The sequence below is a fragment of the Natrix helvetica genome, assembly GCF_964273705.1.
Source record: "Natrix helvetica genome assembly, chromosome: 1".
NCBI classification, from domain to species: Eukaryota; Metazoa; Chordata; class Lepidosauria; order Squamata; family Natricidae; genus Natrix; species Natrix helvetica.
The window spans coordinates 375,253,253-375,272,463 of record NC_138548.1 but is presented as its reverse complement, the minus strand read 5'-3'; the positions used below and the strand labels follow the sequence as shown (position 1 = coordinate 375,272,463).

At 42.7% G+C, this 19,211-nt stretch overlaps 1 protein-coding gene across 1 annotated transcript; it reads left to right on the top strand.

The window, feature by feature from the left end:
- Nucleotides 1-328: 328 nt before the first annotated feature.
- On the top strand, nt 329-17,762 carry LOC309382772 (major histocompatibility complex class I-related gene protein-like; the record flags this gene model as incomplete). Its single annotated transcript, XM_081934621.1, has 7 exons — nt 329-472; nt 6,293-6,568; nt 9,105-9,290; nt 12,549-12,833; nt 14,856-15,125; nt 16,837-16,956; nt 17,722-17,762. The coding sequence occupies exons 1-7, from the start codon at nt 406-408 to the stop codon at nt 17,760-17,762; spliced, it is 1,245 nt and encodes a 414-aa protein (XP_081790747.1). The 5' UTR covers nt 329-405.
- Between the last annotated feature and the right edge of the window lie 1,449 nt (nt 17,763-19,211).

Genomic DNA, 19,211 nt, shown 5'->3' with positions numbered 1-19,211 from the left:
TATTACTTGTAGCGTCCATTCTTGAATAGTAGGCAATTCTTCCCTCTTCCAGTACTGCGCCACCAACAATCTTGCTGCCGTCGTTAAGTTTAAAATTAAATTAGTCTCTATAACGATGCACCATTTGTTCTTGATAAAGGTAGTTTCAACCCAGCTTTCTCCGAGACAAGTAGCCGATTGAAGGGCGGGGAGGGGGGGGAGAGACTTTCCAGTCCAGGAGAAACACGCCCAGCATTCGATGACTCAGAGAAACATTTTGTCTACTTGCCAAACCATTCCTTCTTCCTCGCGTAATCTACGTCACATTTGCAGCGGAGTTGGCTTCCGCGAATCCCCCCGGCTCCCCAGTCGGAAAGTTTGGAGCGAAAGGGGCGCAAAGAAAGCTGCTTCCTGCAGAGGAGTACGATGGGGCAGCTTCAGTGGCGGCTCTGGCTGATGGGAGCAGCTACTTTCCTGCTGGGAAAAGCTTCTGGTAAGTAAGGGTCCCCTGCAACGCGAGCCAGAGACCCTCTCTCCCCCTACAACGCTTGAGCTGATTTTGGAAGCTTTCCTTGGTAGGGCCCTCTTTTTCTCTGTAATCCCGATTGGGCAAAAGCCACGAGCCTCTGTGAGAAGCAAAAGGAAAACTCCTTTCCTGTAAGCATCCCATCCCCGTAAGGGTTCTTATTGTGTAATCCCACTGACTTGTTTTTGAGGTATTAGAATCAGAATCAGGATAGAACTGGAAGGGACCTTGGAGGTGTTTAAGCAGCCCCCTGCTTAAGCAGGAGACCTATAACATTTCAGACAAGTGACTGTCCAATCTTTTCTTAAAAACTTCCAGTGATGAAGCAAGCTACAAGGTGTTAAGGCAAGCTGTTCCACTGGTTAATTGTCCTCACTGTCAGAAAGTTTCTCCTCAATTCCAGGTCGCTTCTCTCATTGATTAGTTTCCATCCATTATTGCTTGTCCTGCCCTCTGGTGCTTTGGGAAATAAATTGACCCCCCATCTTCTTTGTGGCAGCCTCTCAAACACTGGAATACTGCTATCATGTCCTCCCTAGTCTGTCTTTTCTGTAGACTAGCCATATCCTAAATAGGCCTACAAATTAAAGGAAAAAAAGGTTAATAAATGTTCCAGAATTTCCTAATCACTCAATTCCTCCAGAAAGTGTAATCCTGTCTCACTATGTAAACAGGGAATTGCACTTTCTTGGAAACTTTTCCTCTTTCTCCTTCTCCTACCAAAGCAAATAAGACAGGAGTGGGCAACTTTTCTGTGTCAATCGCACATTTAATAGAAACGAGACAGATGATAAAGTTTACACAGTGAGTGAGACAGGATTACACTTGCTGGAGGAATTGAGCTATTTAGGAAATTCTGGAACCTTTATCTCCCCCCCCCTTTAATTTGTATTCCTATTTAGTATTTACAAGTTTTTGTTCATGTCATACCTCACAGTATTGGAAAGGAAGCTATCAGTCTTTTAATGAGAAGCTGCTCTGAGGACTATAAAAAGATTTGGGGGAGGACAGCACACTTTTCTACAATTGTAGAACTTCCAGAGAGTTTATTTCTTCATTTAAAAACATTTCTATACCTGTCCATCTTTCAATCAACTATTCCTTATTTAGATTCCACTTTTGATGCTCCTCCATTGATCATCTCCATGTCTTCCCCTTACATTCTCTGGAATGATAGGATGCCTAAAGTGGGAATATAAATAAATAAAGTTATCTCACATGCTGCCTTTTTTGGGCTGGATCTGAAGGCAATAACAAGCATTTCTCTGGAAAAGCATAGTTTAGGACACATAATTTTCAATTTCTCTTCAGTGAATCATTTTCTACTGGGAACATTGGAACAAAGGTCAAGAATTTCCTGCTCCATACAACAACTCTGTAGATTATCCAGATATGTATGTAGGGTTGGGGTTTTTTTTGTCAAGAAGTAGAAGATTGAAGATATTTGGCACTCTGCTTTTTTCCTTTACAGATAGTCCTCAATTTACAACCACAATTGAGCCCAACATTTTTGTGAATTTTGCTCCATTATATAACTGTTGGTGCTACAGTTGTTCAAAGAATCACTGTAGTTGTTAAATTAGTAACATGGTTGTTAAGTCAATCTGGCTTCCCTGTTGATTTTGCTCATCAGAAGGTCATGGAAAAAGTGATCACAGGGACATTTTCTTCTTTGGGCTCAATTTGGTTGTAAGTTGAGGACTACCTGCATTAATAGAAATAGTTTCCAAATTAGAGGAAGGAATTGTTTTACTCAGTTCTGAATTAGTTTAATCCTACTTCAAGTACTACTGTGTGTCCATTTCTGGCAACATATTTTAACAAAGATTCAGAGAAGTTGGAACATCTACAGAGGCAAACATAGTGGATCAGCAGGTGATAGGACTTGAATCCACTGACCACATCTTAAATACTGTATCCAATTCTGGACAGTCCTCTGTCTGGGATACTCAAATTGGATTCCTGCACTAAGCAGGGAATTGGACTCTCAAAATCTACATATTTCACTTTTAGAGTTTCCTGACCTTGAAATCTGTAAAATTTGATAATGAAGCTAATCAAGGAGAAAACCAACCTAGAAGTAAGGAAAAATTTCCTGAAGTTACAATTAAAATCAAAACAGTTACAATTAAAATTTCCTGATAGTTAGAACTATTAATCAATTGAACAACCTGCCTCAATCAATGAGTGATCTCCAGAAGCTGTAGGCACTCCAACACTGGAGGCTTTTAAGAAGAGACTGAACAACCATTTGTCTGAAGTGGAACAGAGTTTCCTGCTTGAGCAGGGGGCTGGACTAGAAGATCTCCAAGGTCCTTTCCAATTCTGTTATTCAGCAAAGCAAACAAGATGTTATCATTAACAAAGCTTCATTACTGTATATAATAAAAGTTGTAATGATCCCTGTTGCCTGCATTATCCCTATATATCAGAGGTGGGTTGCTCCCAGTTCGGACCGGTTCAGGAGAACCGGTAGTAGTAATAGGGTGCAGGTCGCTGAACCGGTAGTGACAGCTGGCTGGCAACGCCCCCAAACTGGCTCACTCAGACGTTCGCCCTGCCTCTCCTTTGCCACGTGCAGCCACAGAACTATCTCCTCCTCCCTACATACAGGTAAACATTCGCACTAGCCTAGCACCCCCTCCCCACTGGCCAGCATCTCCCGAAGCCACCGACATTGCAGCACCCCTTCCCCCTGGAGCTCCAAGTGGCGGGCGGGGCAGTGGGGTGTGAGCTCTCAGCACTTATTCCACTGGCAGGAAAAAATGCTGAGGGGGATCCTCACTCACCATTTGCCTGGTTAGCTGGCCGGGTGGCTGGGAAAGCAGCAGGTGAGCGAGCAGAACCGGCCTGACCTAAAATGTTCCATCCGGCATTGGCGGCGGTGGTGAGCGGTAAGGGAGCGAGCCCCGGGCTGGTATCCTTGCCTCCTTCCTTTGAGAGCCGGCTTGGGGAACAGCCAGCCTCTCCCACCGCTGCGCCCTTCCCTCGCTGCCCACACAGAGCCTCTGCTGGCGGGGTACCTTCCCTCCAGCTGCAACCCAGGCCCCGCCTCGTCAGCTGGGCGGGCGGCTGGGAAAGCGGCGGGCAAGCGGCCGGGACTGGCCATCATGGGCGGCGTCAAGCAGTAAGGGAAGCGGGTCTTGGGAGAGACCTTCCCTTCCCCTCCAGAGAGCCTGTGCAGGAAGAGAGGAGATTGGCTGGTTTGAATGTGGGCAGGTGGTTTGTGGCCACTGTTCTTTGCTCGTTGGGGCACTCCCCTTTGCCCTTGGTGGTGGAGGCTGTTTTATTGTGCACCTCCTTTCTTGCTTGGCTGCTATCACCGGGGTGCCGCCAGGGCAAGCGAGGGAAGGAGAGCGGCTGGAGAAAGAAAGGAGGTGCATGATAGAAGCACAGAACAAAGGGGAATCACCCTTGGTGGCAGGGGCTGCTATCGAGGGCAAGTGAGGGAAGGAGAACAGCCGGAGAAGGAAAAGAGGCGCATTATAGAAACACGGGGCGGAGCCCCCTTCACCCTTGGCCGCGGAGGCTACTTTATCACATGCCTCCTTTCTTTCTCTGGCCCCTCTCCTTCCTTTGCTTGCCTCGATAGCAGCTGAGTTAGGAAGGAGGCACGTGATAAAGCATCCCCCACTGCAAAGGGTGAAGGGGAGCACCCCAACAAATGAAGAACACCAGCCACAAACTGCCCGTTCGCATTCAAACCAGCCCGCCTCCTCTCTCCCTGCACAGGCTCTCTGGAGGTGGAGGGTAGGTCTCTTCCAAGACCAGCTTCTTTCCTTCCTTCCTGCTGGAGGGCATAGACCGTTTGCTGGTGGCGGGGAAAGTGAGGCTTTTTTGCCAGCCTCCCAGCTGGCAAAACAGAAATTTTCACCAATCCGGTAGGCGTGGCTAAGTGGGGGGGATGTGACTGGGTGTGGGCGTGAGTGATGTCAAGTTGGCTACACCCACTCAGTCACATGCCCCCCACATAGCCACACCCACCAAACCAGTAGTAAAAAATTTTGAAACCCACCCCTGCTATACATGTCTAAAATTGTTGGGATCTGGCAGTATACAGATTTAATTATTATCAGCAACCACAATCTTGGCATTATGATTGATACTCTGCCATTATTCTATGGATAGATGGTTCATGCAGCTACATACAGTTAACATTCCAGAAACTCTATTTTACATAAGAAATTTTTGACTGAATTCTGCTGTCTGCATTTCCTTTTCCTCTGACCTTATTTTTTCCTCCTCTACCACATGCCTCTATAGAACCAGACAAACCACCAGTAGTGTGTTTTTTGCCCAGTGGTGGGTTTCAAAAGTTTTTAGAACCTCTTCTGTAGGGAGTGGCTTGCCGGCCATGTGATCGAGTGGGAGAGGCTTGGCAGTCATGTGACTGGGTGGGCATGGCCAACTTGTAAAATTCGGTGAAACTCACTTAACTCTCGTGCTTATCAACCAAAATGTTGGCTCAGAAACTCTGGCATTTGAAGCACGCAAGTCTTAAAGCTGTCAAGTTACAAGACCCTTGCCACCCCTAACCCTTTAGGAAAAAAACCCAATGGGTGTTCAAACTTGACAGCTTTAAGACTTGTGGACTTCAACTCCCAGAATTCCTCCTCTCGCTCTTCATCTTGATGATGTGCGGACAGGCGGGGGGAGGGAGCTGGAATCGGTTCTAAATGGCACTGTAGATTTGTGGAACCTCTTCTATAGATGTATATACAGCACTATAATGTTTTATTGCCACACACAGTTTCCTTAACAACAGACTATTGCATTTTATCCTTTTAAGGCTTGCAGGTGATGTTGCCATAGGACTGTATCTTTAATACTTAATTGAAGCAAAAGTCTTAAAGTCTACAGAGCCATTCAACTTTTGCCTCCTCTCTCCAAATGTTCTTACACTGGTTAGGTTGAAGTGCTGCCTCAATTTCTATTCTAGTTGCTACCAATTCCTGGTAAAGCTTCAAACTTTAGTCAGGACTCACACCAGGATATGCTGTTTACCATAACTTGTGGTTCCGGCAGTTGAACGAAAATCCTCTTGCTTGTAATAAATGCCATTTGCTTCCACTTTTCTTCCTATTCAGGCAGTCCTTGATTTACAACCATTCATTTAGTGCCCATTCAAAGTTACAACGGCACTGAAAAAGTTTATTTATGATCGTTTTTCACACAACTGTTGCAGCATCCCCATGGTCATGTGATCAAAATCCGAGCACTTAGAAACTGACATTTCTTTAGGACGGTTGCAGTGTCCTAAGATCATGTGACACTTTTGTGACCTTCTGTCCAGCCAAGTCAATGGGGAAGCCAGATTCATTTAACAACTGTGTTACTAACTTAACAACTGCAGTGATTCACTTAACAGCCCCTGAGTGAGGTGAGGATGCCTCTGGATACCAGCACATCCTTGAAAATGCCAGAGTATGCTTCCATTAGCACAGGTAGCTGGCTTGGATATTTTTGGGTAAAGTTAAGTTTTGAATGGATGAGGGATATGGGGATAGAAGGGCTTCTGCCTGGCTGCAGCTATTTTTCCCCAGTTCCACTCCCTCACACTTGTGAGCGGAAGCACTGAAGCTCCTCTGAGTGATATTCGTCCAAGAGTGGACTTTCCTTGACCAAGTTGTATACAGAATAAATTGCCTGGGTGGGAAGAATTTTAAGAGCTTGGAGGAAAGGAAGAAGACACTAGGGATATATAAGTGAGCAAAAACAGTTACATTTGTCATTTGAAGTCTCCTGGCTGTCAACCCTCTAATCTTGCCCTTGATTCTTCTCTTGCAGGCACTGCCTCCTCTTCACATTCTCTGCTCCACTTCCGCCATGCTCTGCTCCTTGAGGGGAAGCCCCAATTCGTTGAGGTGACCTACTTGGACAGCCAGCCTATCCAACGATACGACAGCAACACAAAAAGAATGAGCCCTTTAACGCTGTGGATTAGCCAAACGCTGGAAGAGGATTACTGGCAATGGGAATCAATGGGAATGTTTTTCACTGAAGATTATTTCCTAGAAAAGGTGCAAGACTTTTCGGTTCCACAGAAACACAACCAGAGCCAGGGTAAGAGGACAAAACAGCAATATTAACACCCACCCCCCAATGAAAAACCTAACTGAGCATCTTGAAGCTAAATATTCATTCATTGCTGATTCAGTGGAAAGCCAAACAGGCTCAAGACAGATGTTCAGGGGTTGATCCAGGGTGGATCCTTAGCATCAGGAAAGTAAAGGAACAACCCATCTTCTCTGTTGACAAATGAGGCCTGCTTCTTTCGCCTGGTGGAGATATTTGTTGTGTGGGTAATGGGTCTGGATGGCAAAAATGGCTGATGCCAAGTTGAATATATTATTTGGACCCCTTTCAGTCAAGATTTAGGTATGGACATGGGACTAAAATAGCATTCATCACACTTTTGGATAACTTCTGATGGGCTCATGATAAGGATAATGTATCCTTCCTGGTTGTTCAGTCTGTCTTAGGCTAGATTGCACTATAGGAGTAGGTTAAGATTAAAATAGATTATGATAACTATGTGTGTCTTTCATACTTTCTAGGAGGAAAGACGACCACTGCTTTTGGGAAAGGAAAGGGAAGAACTCTATACAAACCCTAAAATAAAGTGCATATCTCTATTACTTACATGTATTTTCTTCATACAGAATATTTTCTGTTTAGCCAAGTGGAATCTTAATAATCCAACTGAAATATTTAGATTGAAAAAGAAGCAACCTGTGCTTCTTTGCTTTATATACTATATAAAATTGGTATATGCATCTGCATTTGCAGCTTGCAAATATTCTCACTACTGCTTTATTTGAACTTATTCAACTGAATATAATATTACCTTTGACTACTAATATCCTCTGTTAATGAACATTTATTAAGTCACAATGATGCTGAACAAGGCTGATGACCACTTCTCAAAGTTGTGGCCATCACACAGACCACAGTCACATGATTATAATTTGGGCATTAACTGACCTGCACAGCTAACTTCCAATAAGCAAAGTTAATATAAAGCACTGTGAAGCACTCTGCAGAGTCCATTATGGACTTATCGACAAAACAAGTGTTTCGATAGACTAATTACAGGGGGCTCAGGGCATCTCTTTTGATGCTTCATCTCCCAAAGCTTCTCAGAAAACCAAGGAACTCAGTATACAGAGAGAGGCTGCTTGGGTATAGTTCTATTAGGACACTGCCAATCTCTCATTCCCGGATCAAAGCCTCATGTAAACTACCCATCAGAGACTCATGAAAGTCCCCAAAAGCTCTCTGTATACCAACTAGATTTATGCAGTGTAGTGTGGTGTACATTACAACAAACAGAAATAAAGAAATACAGACTGAATATCCATGTAGATTTTATTGCTGCTTTCAGGTTTACACGTGTAGACAGACACAGCTGGTTCTTTTAATCCCCATTATAGTATAATTTATAGTCTTCCTTTAAAAGAAAAATCCCATAGAGGTAGTCCTCAACTTACAACAGTTCACTTAGTGACCATATGAAGTTACAATGGCACTGAAAAAAGTGACTGATCATTTTTCACACTTATGACTGCTGCAGCATCCTCACGGTGACATGATTTAAATTTGGATATTGGAAAACTGACATCTATGATGGTTTCAGTGTTCCAATCCAGAGTCATGTGATCTCCTTTTGCAACCTTCTAACAAGCAATATCAATGGGGGAAACTAGATTCACTTTACAACCATGTTACTAATTTAACAACTGCAGTGATTCACTTAACAAATATGACAAGAAAAGTTGTAAAATGGGGCAAAACTCACTTAACAAATTTCTCATTTAGCAACGTAAATTTTGGGGCCAATTATGCTTGTAAGTTGAGGACTACCTATATCTTACTGGCTTCCAAACTGCACCATTTTTGATGGCACTGTTGACTAGATCAGTGGGTTTCCCCCCCCTACAGAGATATTATCAATTATAGTTTCTTCTTTATTTTACACTTGAAAAGAGATAATGTAAGATATTCAACTGGGATACTGTGAGCATCCTAGATCAAGCCAAGTTCCAAAGTGCCGGAGAATTCCTGGAGGCCTGGCACTCAGACAAATAGATCAGAAATAGGCACGTAGCAATAAACATTTACATTCTAGTTGAAAGAGACAATCAAAAAACGCAAAAGGAAATAAAAGAAGCAAAACACCTCACCAGCAATCAACACCCATATGAGCAGAGATTAATATCAAGATTAACAAAACCAGCAATCAAGTAAATACCAGTGCAGACAAACAAGCTAACAGTAATCATGGAACCTCCGAGAACAGTTCCACCAACACTGACAGGGCAAGCCACTAGTATATAAAAATAAGAAACCCTACTCCCTTCTAGCACTGATAATGTTACCTAGGATAAATATGATCTTTCATATCTCAAGGAGGTAATATTCTATTCCCACAATTAGGAAAAAACTGCTATTTCAGTTATTTCTCCTTCAGTTCTTTTATAAATGCATCCTGATCATCTTGTGAATTTAGTAAAATATTAAGAGATCACAATGGCAGAGAAGAGGTGCGTGAATTTTGTGTTTGTGTTGCTAAGCGGGTGCACATCTGTGTTTTTTATAGATCACATCTTGCAGTGCATTAAGGGCTGTAAACTCACAGCTGATGGAGAGGAAATAGAAATTCATCAGCATGCTATTGATGGAAAAGAGATGAAGGGAGAGGAATTTCATGGTGAAAGACTTTACTTAGACGGAAACTGCATTCAGTGGCTGAACAGGTACCTGGACAGGAAGCCACAAAGGACAGGTAGGCTTGGCAGGAGGTAGAGAGCAACCCTTCCATATTCTTCCCGTTTTTAATCTTCTCCTTAAGCTCTCAATGATAGGCTCTGGAGTTAAAGAAGACATTATGATGGTTGTAAACAGCCCAGATTTTCATTAAAAAAATGTCCCTTCTGTTTTTATTGTGTAGCTAGGAAAGCCAAAAAGTTTTGGATCTAATTTTTTCTACCTCCTGGAAAATGTCTACTTGCAAAAATAATTTCTTATATATCAAGAATATTTTAAAATGCAAATCCGATATGAAGCAATACCCTCCCATCTAGTATCTCTCCACTGTACCACGCCAGTTGCAGAAATACGATCAAAGCAGTTACAGGCTAAATTTTCACTGGGCTGAATTTTCCTGAATACAGAGGAAGCTGAGCAGGAAGACAAACATATTTATTTATTAAATGTATTTGCCAGCCATCTCCTTGTCCAGGGACTCTGGGCGACTTACAACATTTTAAAAGCACAATATAAAACAATGAAAGCATGAAACATTAAAAATATTCAGCAATAAAATTTAATCATTAAAGAGGTCCTTTCATGTCCCCGTTAATGAACCCATCAAGGTGTCCTCTGTTTATCTTCTTGAGTTTGCATGCTTTTGAACTGCTAGGGTGAACAGGAGCTGGAGTGAATGAGAGGCGTTCACCCCATCACACAGCAGCACTCGAGTTTTGAACATGGGCTTGCAGATTGTCAACCCAGCGTTCTAAACACATGAGCCACTTGCTCCTATGGAGCCATGATAGAAAAAGCTCTCCTCCTTGACCCTGCCAGGTGAAATTCCATACCTCTTTTGCCAGATTGCGTGGGGTGGCCCAGTTCCTGAGATCGCCAAGATCCATGCCATATAAAATTTTAAGTTGAGTTGGATCTGAAAGCAAACTGGCAATTTCATGCAACAGTAGTATTTCATGGGTTACCTTAGGGGCCCTTAACATTGTCCACACTGCTGTATTCTATCCTAGCATGAATAGGATAGGCCAGTGGTGGGCAACCTGCGGCTCGCGAGCCACATGTGGCTCTTTACACCCTTTAATGTGGCTCTTCTGTGTGCCGGGTGCTCACTCCCCTCCCTCCTCTCGGGCTTCGGAGGGAAGCTTCTGCAAAAGCCCGGGCGAGTGACAACCAATTTTGGTCCTATGACTGCAGAATGCTGCAAAATACCATAAATGCAGGCCAGTTGTTGAGTGTTTCAAATGTGATTGGAACACTCAACAAGGTGACCACAGTGTGTGTGTGTGTGTGTGTGTGTGTGTGAGACAGACAGACAGAGAGAGGAACAGAGAGAGGGAGTGAGGGAGGGAATCAGAGAGAGATTGACAGACAGACACACACACACACAGAGACAGAGAGAGACAGAGAGGGGGAGGGAGGGAGAGAAAGATAGACAGACAGAGAGAGACACACACACTGAGTGAGTGATTAAGTGAATGAGTGAGAGACAGACACACCCACATACACAGAGTGACAGAGAGAGAGGAAGGGAGGGGAGAGAGACAGAGGGAGAGACAGAGACAGACACACACACACACAGAGTGAGTGAGAGACAGACACACACACACACACAGAGTGACAGAGATGGGGGAGGGAGGGAGAGAGAGACAAAGAGCCAGAGAGAGAGAGAGAAAGAAAAAGAAAAAAAGAAAGAAAGTGGGAGAGAGAGATGAAATTAAAAACAACAACATACAAACCTGACTTACTCAAACTATCCAAGGAAATGCAAGGCCAATGTTCACATTAGTGGTTGTGACTTTGTCAGTCAATGTCAGGATGTAATTTTTTCTACATTGTAAGGCAAATTTTACGGAATTTAACGTTATCGATAAATAATATCGTTCTAAAGTTTTTGTTTTATTAGTTGTGTTATTTGTATCCTCCCGACCTATGTGGATACTTGCATGCAGAATATTCTCAATAAAAACTTATTGAAACTAAAAACAGTGTACCATCCTATGTATTTTAAAAATGTGGCTCTCAAAGTAAATTTCAATCGTGGTTTTGGCGAGATTTGGCTCAGTTGAAAAAAAAGGTTGCCCACCACTGGGATAGGCCATTGGGAAGTGTTTCTCTCTGTATTTGGTGGAGGGAAAAGAAAGGTGTTTTGCTAGCTGCTGGCTGGCTGTAGACTGGCAGTATCTCTGCTGGAGTAAGGTGATCCCCTACGCTTTGCATCCACACTCTGTCCACTGGCACCTTCATCCTACTTCATCTAGCTAACCCCAAATTACTCACTCCCGTTTTAATATTATCTTTATTTGGAGCTCTCCCCTTTGCAGAATATTGCACTGGAATAACGGAAAGGACCTTGCAGGTCCGCAAACCCTGGTCTATGGACCAGCACCTGTTCATGGCATGTCAGAAATTGGTCCACGTAAACAAGTGATGCCCCATCCCCGGAATGCAGGCAGGACATAAAACCACACCACCTCCAGACTGCAGAAAAAAGCTCTCTCTTTGGAACCAGTCCCTGGTGCTCAAAAGATTGAGGATGCTGTTCTAGTCCAATTCCTGCTCAAGCAGGAAATCCTGCATCATTTCAGACAAATGGCTGTCCGGTCTTAAAAATCTCCATTGTAGATGGTCCCGTAAGAAATTTTCCACCTTTTGTTCCAAAGGTGCTTTTCCACGAGGCAACTGGACTTCCTTGTTTGTTTGGAAGACATTTCGCTTCTCATCAGAGAAACATCTTCAGCTCTGACTGGATGATAGGAAATGGAAGGATTTATACTCCTTGTAGACAGCTGATCATTTGCATTCCTTTAGAGCAGTGTTTCTCAACCTTGGCCATTTTAAGATGTGTGGACTTCAAATCCCAGAATTCCCCAGCCAGCATAAGCTGGCTGGGGAATTCTGGGAGTTGAAGTCCATACATCTTATAGTTGATAAGGTTGAGAAATACTGCTTTAGAGAGTCATTGAGGCCAAGAAGGCTCCACCCCCCATTTGCACTACTCAGGTGACCTGATGATCCAGGTGGTGTCAAGGACTCTAAAAGAATGCAAATGACCAGCTGTCTACAAGGAGTATAAATCCTTCCATTCCCCACCATCCTGTAAGAACTGAAGAAGCTTCTGGTATGAGAAGCGAAATGTCTTCAAAGAAAAACAAGTTAAGTCCAGATGCCGCCTGAAAAAAGACCTGAGAATCTCTGTAGACATTTCCATCATTTGTGTTTAGGATTCTTGTATCAGTCAGAGAAGGGCTCTCCTTTCACACAGACCATTACTTTGCAGAGGTTCCAAAAGTGAAAGTGACTCATCAGGAGGCCATCAACAACCTTCAAGCCCTCACCTGCCAGGTCTATGGCTTCTATCCCAAGGAGATCAGTGCCAGTTGGAGGAAGGATGGGGAAATCTTCAACCAAACCAACAGTTCTCTGCACATTGCCCCCAATTCAGATGGGACTTTTAATGCCAGGCTGAGTATTCAGATCAATCCCGAGGAGAGGAAGCTCTACAGATGCCATGTCGAACATGTCAGCTCCAGCGAGCCCCTGGATTTTGACTTGCAGGTAACAGGTGAGAAATCACAATAGAGAAAAGGTCTGGGTTCCAGCTGGAAAGGTATAGTACAGCTACAGGATATACATGCAGTCCTCGACTTACAACAGTTCATTTAATGACCGTCCAAAGTTACAATGGCACTGAGAAAAGTGACTTATGTCCATTTTTCACACTTAGGATTGTTGCAGCATCCCCAGGATCACATGATCAAAATTCAGACACTCGGCAACTGGTTCATATTTATGACGGTTGCAATGTCCTGGGGTCATATGATCTCCTTTTGCAAATAAGCAAAGTCAGTGGGGAAGCCAGATTCATTTAACAACCGGGTTACTCACTTATCAACTGCAGTGATTCACTTTAACAACTGTGGTATGAAAGGTTGTAAAATGGGGGGGGGGGAACTCACCTAAGAAATATCTCACTTAATAACAGAAATTTTGGGCTCAGTTGTGGTCGTAAGTGGAGGACTGCCTGCATATGAATGTTCTCCTGTATTAGAAGTCCCTGCCATCCCAAATGGGATCCACCCTGTTCTTTTCCCTCTTTTTGCCTCAATAGCTCTTCCTATTCATGTGCCGGTAGGGATGGGGAACAATTTCTCAGGCACTACAAAGATCCTGCTCCATCGTCCCTTCTCCATGATCTTTGTGATTGCAGGTAGTCCTTGACTTATGACACCTGAAACCAGAATTTCTGTTGTTAAGCAAGATGGTTAAGTGAGTGACGTCCAGTTTTACGACCTTTTCTGCCATGGTTATGAAGCAAATCACTTCAGTTGTTAACTGAATCACATGGTTGTTAAGTGAATCTGGCTTCCCCCACTGGCCTTGTTGGATGCCAGCTGGGAAGGCCAGAAATGGCTTTCACATGACCCCAGGATTACAACCATCACAAATACATTTGGGTTGTCAAGTGCCCAACTTTTGAGGATGCTGCAAAGTCATAAATTTGAGAACTGGTCGTAAGCCCCTTTTTTTCAGTGCTATCATAATTTTGAACAGTCACTAAGTGAATCGTTGCAAATCAAGGACTACCTGTACATGGATTATAGTCAAAGGACTCTAGAGTTTTCAGATTTCTTTTAAAGACTCTTAATAGTTTCTTTGCTACTGCTCAGAATCAAAAATTCTGGCATATTAAAAGAGGTGACCAAAGCATGAATTGAAAGAGGCCTTGTGGAGGGGCAAGTGCTATTTTCTTCTTTTGAATAGTGTTCCAGTGGGATTTGCCAATATCCTGTGGTTAAATCCAAGGAAGATAAATATTTGAGTCCACCAAGATCAGAGTTCCCCAACTTTCCGGCTTTGCGGACCAGCAGGGTGCAGGGAGAGGGGATGGTTCCATGCAAGCAGCCAGCAAACGTGTGCACAACTCCATTCGCATGGATGGCGGACACACATGCAGCTCCGTTTGCGTGAGCAATGGGCATGCATGCAGCTCCATTTGATAAGTAGTGGGCACATATTCAGCTCCATTTGCATGAGCAGCAGGCATGCATCAGAAGGGGTATTCAGCCAGTTCTGACGGGTTCTGGAGAACTGGTAGCGGAAATTTTTGAATACCACCACTGGCACACATGCAGCTCCATTTGCATGAACGGCAGGCACGCACACCTGCTACTCCCGCAAATGGAGTGCACATGCTCACCCAGTGCTCATGCAAATAGGGACGTGGGTATGCATGCTCACTGAACACTTCTGTGGCCCGGTTCCAAACGGCTCAGAGCCCAGGAGTGGGCCACAGCCCAGAGGTTATGGACCCCTGACTTAGGCTATCCAAGAGATCACTAATTCTGGGCATTGGACACCCATTGAATATTGCCATGCCGTTTATTTGCCAGCAGTCTATGTAAAATCATATTTCTCTAAAGGATATCTTTTGGGAATATTTGTTCTTTGGAATTTTTTACATCTCAAGTATTTGGTCTACGTGGGAGAAAGAATATCAAATATACTGTAGGAGCAGATATGTACTTTGTCCTGCGTTGCCAACCATAGGAATGACTCTTGTCTTTTGATGCTTCTGTTTCTGTAGGCCCCACAGCTGAAGTAACTACTCACGTACTGAATGTTAATGATACCCTCTTGAACTGCTCTATCTGCAACTTTTATCCTAAAGAGATAGATGCCACCTGGACACAGGATGGAGATATATGGGATCAAGGAGTTTATCGTGGGGACACCACCCGTAATTGGGACGGGACCTACTGCACCTGGACCAGCATTGAAATTGACCCCTTGGAGGAGTACCGCTACCGTTGCTATATTGAACATGACGGCTTGTCAGACATATTCACTATAGGAGGTGACAAATTGCAGTGAGGGAGTGAATTGTGGGTGATGAATTTCGGCCTGGCAGTTCCCTGCGTTGGTTTTATTCTATTGAAATACTCCCATTTTTTAAATTGGTGGACTTGCAGTGAAGAGCCTGTACAATTTGCGTGGAGTTATTTAAAGATGGCTGAAAAATCCCATCACACTTATATATGCTAATTGTGATGAGATGTACTTGGATCTCTGTTCTCTTCCCAATTTACTGCCACTAATGGGGTATTCGATAGGGTTTTACTGTCTTCTGTGCATTTTTTTCCAAGCATGTTCACATTATAGGTAGTCATTGATTCAGTATTACAATTGGGCATGGAGACTTAGTTATAAGATAGGGTAGTCATTAGAAAAGTCCCCACATGACCTGACTTGGTTTTATGACCATCTTTATGTTGGATATAAAGCAAGTTAAGTGAACCGCATGGTTGTTAAGTGAACATGTGGTTATTATGTGAATTCAGCACATCCAAAAGGTGGTTTTTTGCCACTTTCCTGCCATAAATGCATTGTTTCATTTTTTGTTATTAATAGAAAAAAATAGTCTATTCCAACTGGAGAAATTGCATATTTCTTCAGTCCAGTTTTCGATACCTAAGGTACTCTTCCATTATGCCAATAGTGGGAAGAATAACCAATATTACTGCAAAAGAGTAAGGTTCCACAATTTTGGAATACAATTCAAAATAACATTGACATTTTAAAGACTGACATTTTAATGTATTCTAGAAATAACTGAAATCTGGACAAGAAAAGTCTAATGTATCTTCAAATTTCTTACAAGCCAAACAGCGAGAATCTACAGTCCATCCTTTCTGATTCATTCTTTGACCACTCCAATAAAAACTTTGGATAGATAATTTCAACTTTAAGCCTAAGGAAACAACGTTTAAATGTGAAAAATAACCTTAAAAAAAGATTGATCCTCCTGTCATCTGATATACCAACTCATTTCTCCATAACTCATAAGCATTTCAACCTTATAGCTTAATACCACTATTCAATTTCAGTAATTTCAACGTTATAGTTATTTTTTTTTTCTTTTCTGACATAATCTCAGTTTGATTTCAGAAACAACCTCAATTAACAATTATAACATTTCAGTTTTCTTTAAGGCAACAAAGGTTTCTAGTCCATGCTGAAAAATCAAAACATAATTGAGTTCATTATTTTGCCATTTGTGCATATACCAAAAAGAGGAATTTATCTCTAATTGCTGAAAATCATTAATATAAATTGTCACAACTCAACTATTGCAAAGTGCTCTGCACAGGGCTGTACTTGAAGATCACACAGAAGTAGGAGATTCTATACTATTTCAGCCAAGTAACTGCCCAGTCTCTTGTTAAAGACCTCCAGTGATGAAGCATCCACAACTTTCGAAGTCAAATGGTTCCACTGGTTAATTGTCCTCACTGTTAGAAAGTTTCTCCTTAATTCCAGGTTGCTTCTCTCCTTGATTAGTTTCCATCCATTGTTTCTTGTCCTGCTTGGGGCGTCGGCGTGATATTCACGATGCTTGTTACGACCTATAAAGCCTTACATGGTATAGGGCCCTTGAGGAGCTGCCTGTCTCCCATACTGTTTGTCCAGCCAATTCAAGCCAAGAGGCCTGCTTTAATCCACTCTACAAATACTAATACTACTTTGGTTTCCTTTTAATTACTTTGTTTTTTTTCCCTTCAATTAAGTTCCAACAGATGTACCTCAAACTGAGGAAAGTTTCCAGCCATTACTCATCCTTTACTCTGTTGTGCCAGTCCTTGGCATCCTTATCCTACTGTCTATAATCATTGGATTTTTTTGCTACAGTAAGTATCCTGTAAATTATATTTGCTTCTGGTGGGTAGTAAGATAGGAAAGCTATTTTCCTTCCAAGTTTCCCCTTAGGGCACATCTGTGTATCTTTCTTCCACATTTCCTTTGCTCTCAGTAGCTTCTGAACTCTTAGTTGGGGTCCTAGCACTTAGTCGAAGCTCCAGGTTCTCTTCTGTAACTAGGAAGAGGCATTGCAATTCTACCCTTCAATAATTTTGGGTCAAAAAGCAGCAGAAAAATATTTCAACAAAATAGATCTTTTTACCCAACTGTTTCTACCAATTGTACTCAATCCTTTCCAGAGGCAGTGGGTTTCCCATGCAGCAAAGGGGGTAATTTTGTATTTTGAAAAGCTTCCTATTTCTGCTTAGTAGCAAATAGCAATAGCACTTAGACTTATATACCACTTCGCAGTGCTTTACAGCCCTCTCTAAGCGGTTTACAAAGTCAGCATATTGCCTCCAACAATCTGGGTCCTCATTTTACTGACCTTGGAAGGCTGGAAGGCTGAGTCGACCTTGAGCCAGTCAGGATCGAACTGCTGGAATGGAAGGTAAGTTAGCATGCAGTACTACATTCTAACCACTGAGCCATCACAGGTCTTATAGTTTAACTATCTTAAGACAGTTTCTCAGGTAGGTCATGACAAATCAACTATGGCAAGGTCTCTTGGGGTTTTTTTCTGGCATAAAGGAAGAGATTGAATGGTCTCTGGTGGATTATTTTTAGTTTTAATTCTTTGGTGTTTGTTCTTACAGAGAAGCGTCGAAGTGACAACAGAGCAGCAACAAGTGAGTGATCTCTTTGCCAGTTTGTATGATAGTCAGAAGCAAAAAAAAAAAGGTGGGGGGACAGAAGGGCTCATAACATCAATATCTGAAAAACTACATGCCATATGTGTGTTTCTATGTCATTGCTGGGTAGAAAATGCTGGAGGAGGAAACCATCACCCCTTCAGAAGTTGGGCCCTGCCACTTCAGGAGCATCCAATACCAGGAGGCTGAAGGTCCCCAAAGACTTTTGCAGTCAATGGTTGAGACCAGAAAAGCACACCAAAGCTCAGATGGTGGACTTGCTTGTCCTGGAGCAAACATTGCCAAGTAGAGCAAAAATAATTAGTGGACAGTGTCAATCCTGCAGGGAACATTGTAAAAAGGGCAGGGAAAGATAAGTAGATACTGCTCTGTTTATCAAGGAGGGCATAAATGCTAATATATTAATAAACGTCATCTGATGTAGAGAAAAGTAAGGTCTTACACAGGCAAGAAAAACCAAAAGTACAAATACTGATTATGTGAAACCTGGCTTAATAGCAGTTAACTGTGAGAGGGATCTTGGAGTCCTAGTGGAAAATCTCTTAAGTATGAGCCAGCAGAGTGAGGCGGCAGCCAAAAAAGCTAATATAATCCTTGGTTGTATAAAGAGAGACATAGTTCCAAAATTGTGGAACCTTACTCTTTTGTAGCCATATTGGTTATTCTTTCCACTATTGGTATACTGGAAAAGTACCTTGGATATCAAAAACTGGATTGAAGCCTTAGTAAGGCCACACCTGGAACACTGCATCCAGTTTTGGTCACCACCTAACAAAAAAGATGTTGAGACTTTGAAAAAAAAGTGCAAAGAAGAACAACGAAGATGATTAGGGGACTGGGGGCTAAAACACACAAAGAACGGTTGCAGGAACTGGGCATGACTAGTCTAAAGAAGAAAAGGCCTGGGGGGAGCATGGTAGCAGTAGCAGTACTTGAGGAGCTGTCAAAGAGAGGAGGGGACAACCTATTTTCCAAAACACCCAAAGGCCAGACAAGGAGCAAGGGATAGAAACTGATTGAGGAGAGATTCAACCTAGAAATGAATAATTTTCTGACAGTGAGAATAATCAACTAATGGAACATCTTTGCCTTCAGAAGTAGTGGGTTCTTCATCACTGGAGGCTTTAAAGAAGAGGCTGGACAGCCACTTGTCTGAAATGGTGCAGGGCCTCCTCCTTGAGCTGAGGGTTGGACTAGATGACCTACAAGATCCCTTTCCAACTTTGTTATTTTAATTCTGTTAAATATGAACGAAACCTAGGGATGTGCTGTAATTTCTGTGATATAAATGCTGAGGATGATCCTGAGACAGTGAAAGAATCAGGAAGACATGCAGAGGAATCTTTTCTATACTGGGATATTTCAAATACCCTCCCGTAAGGTTTTTTCTGCATGGGCTCCATAAATGCCCTCTATCCACTTTTGAGTAGATG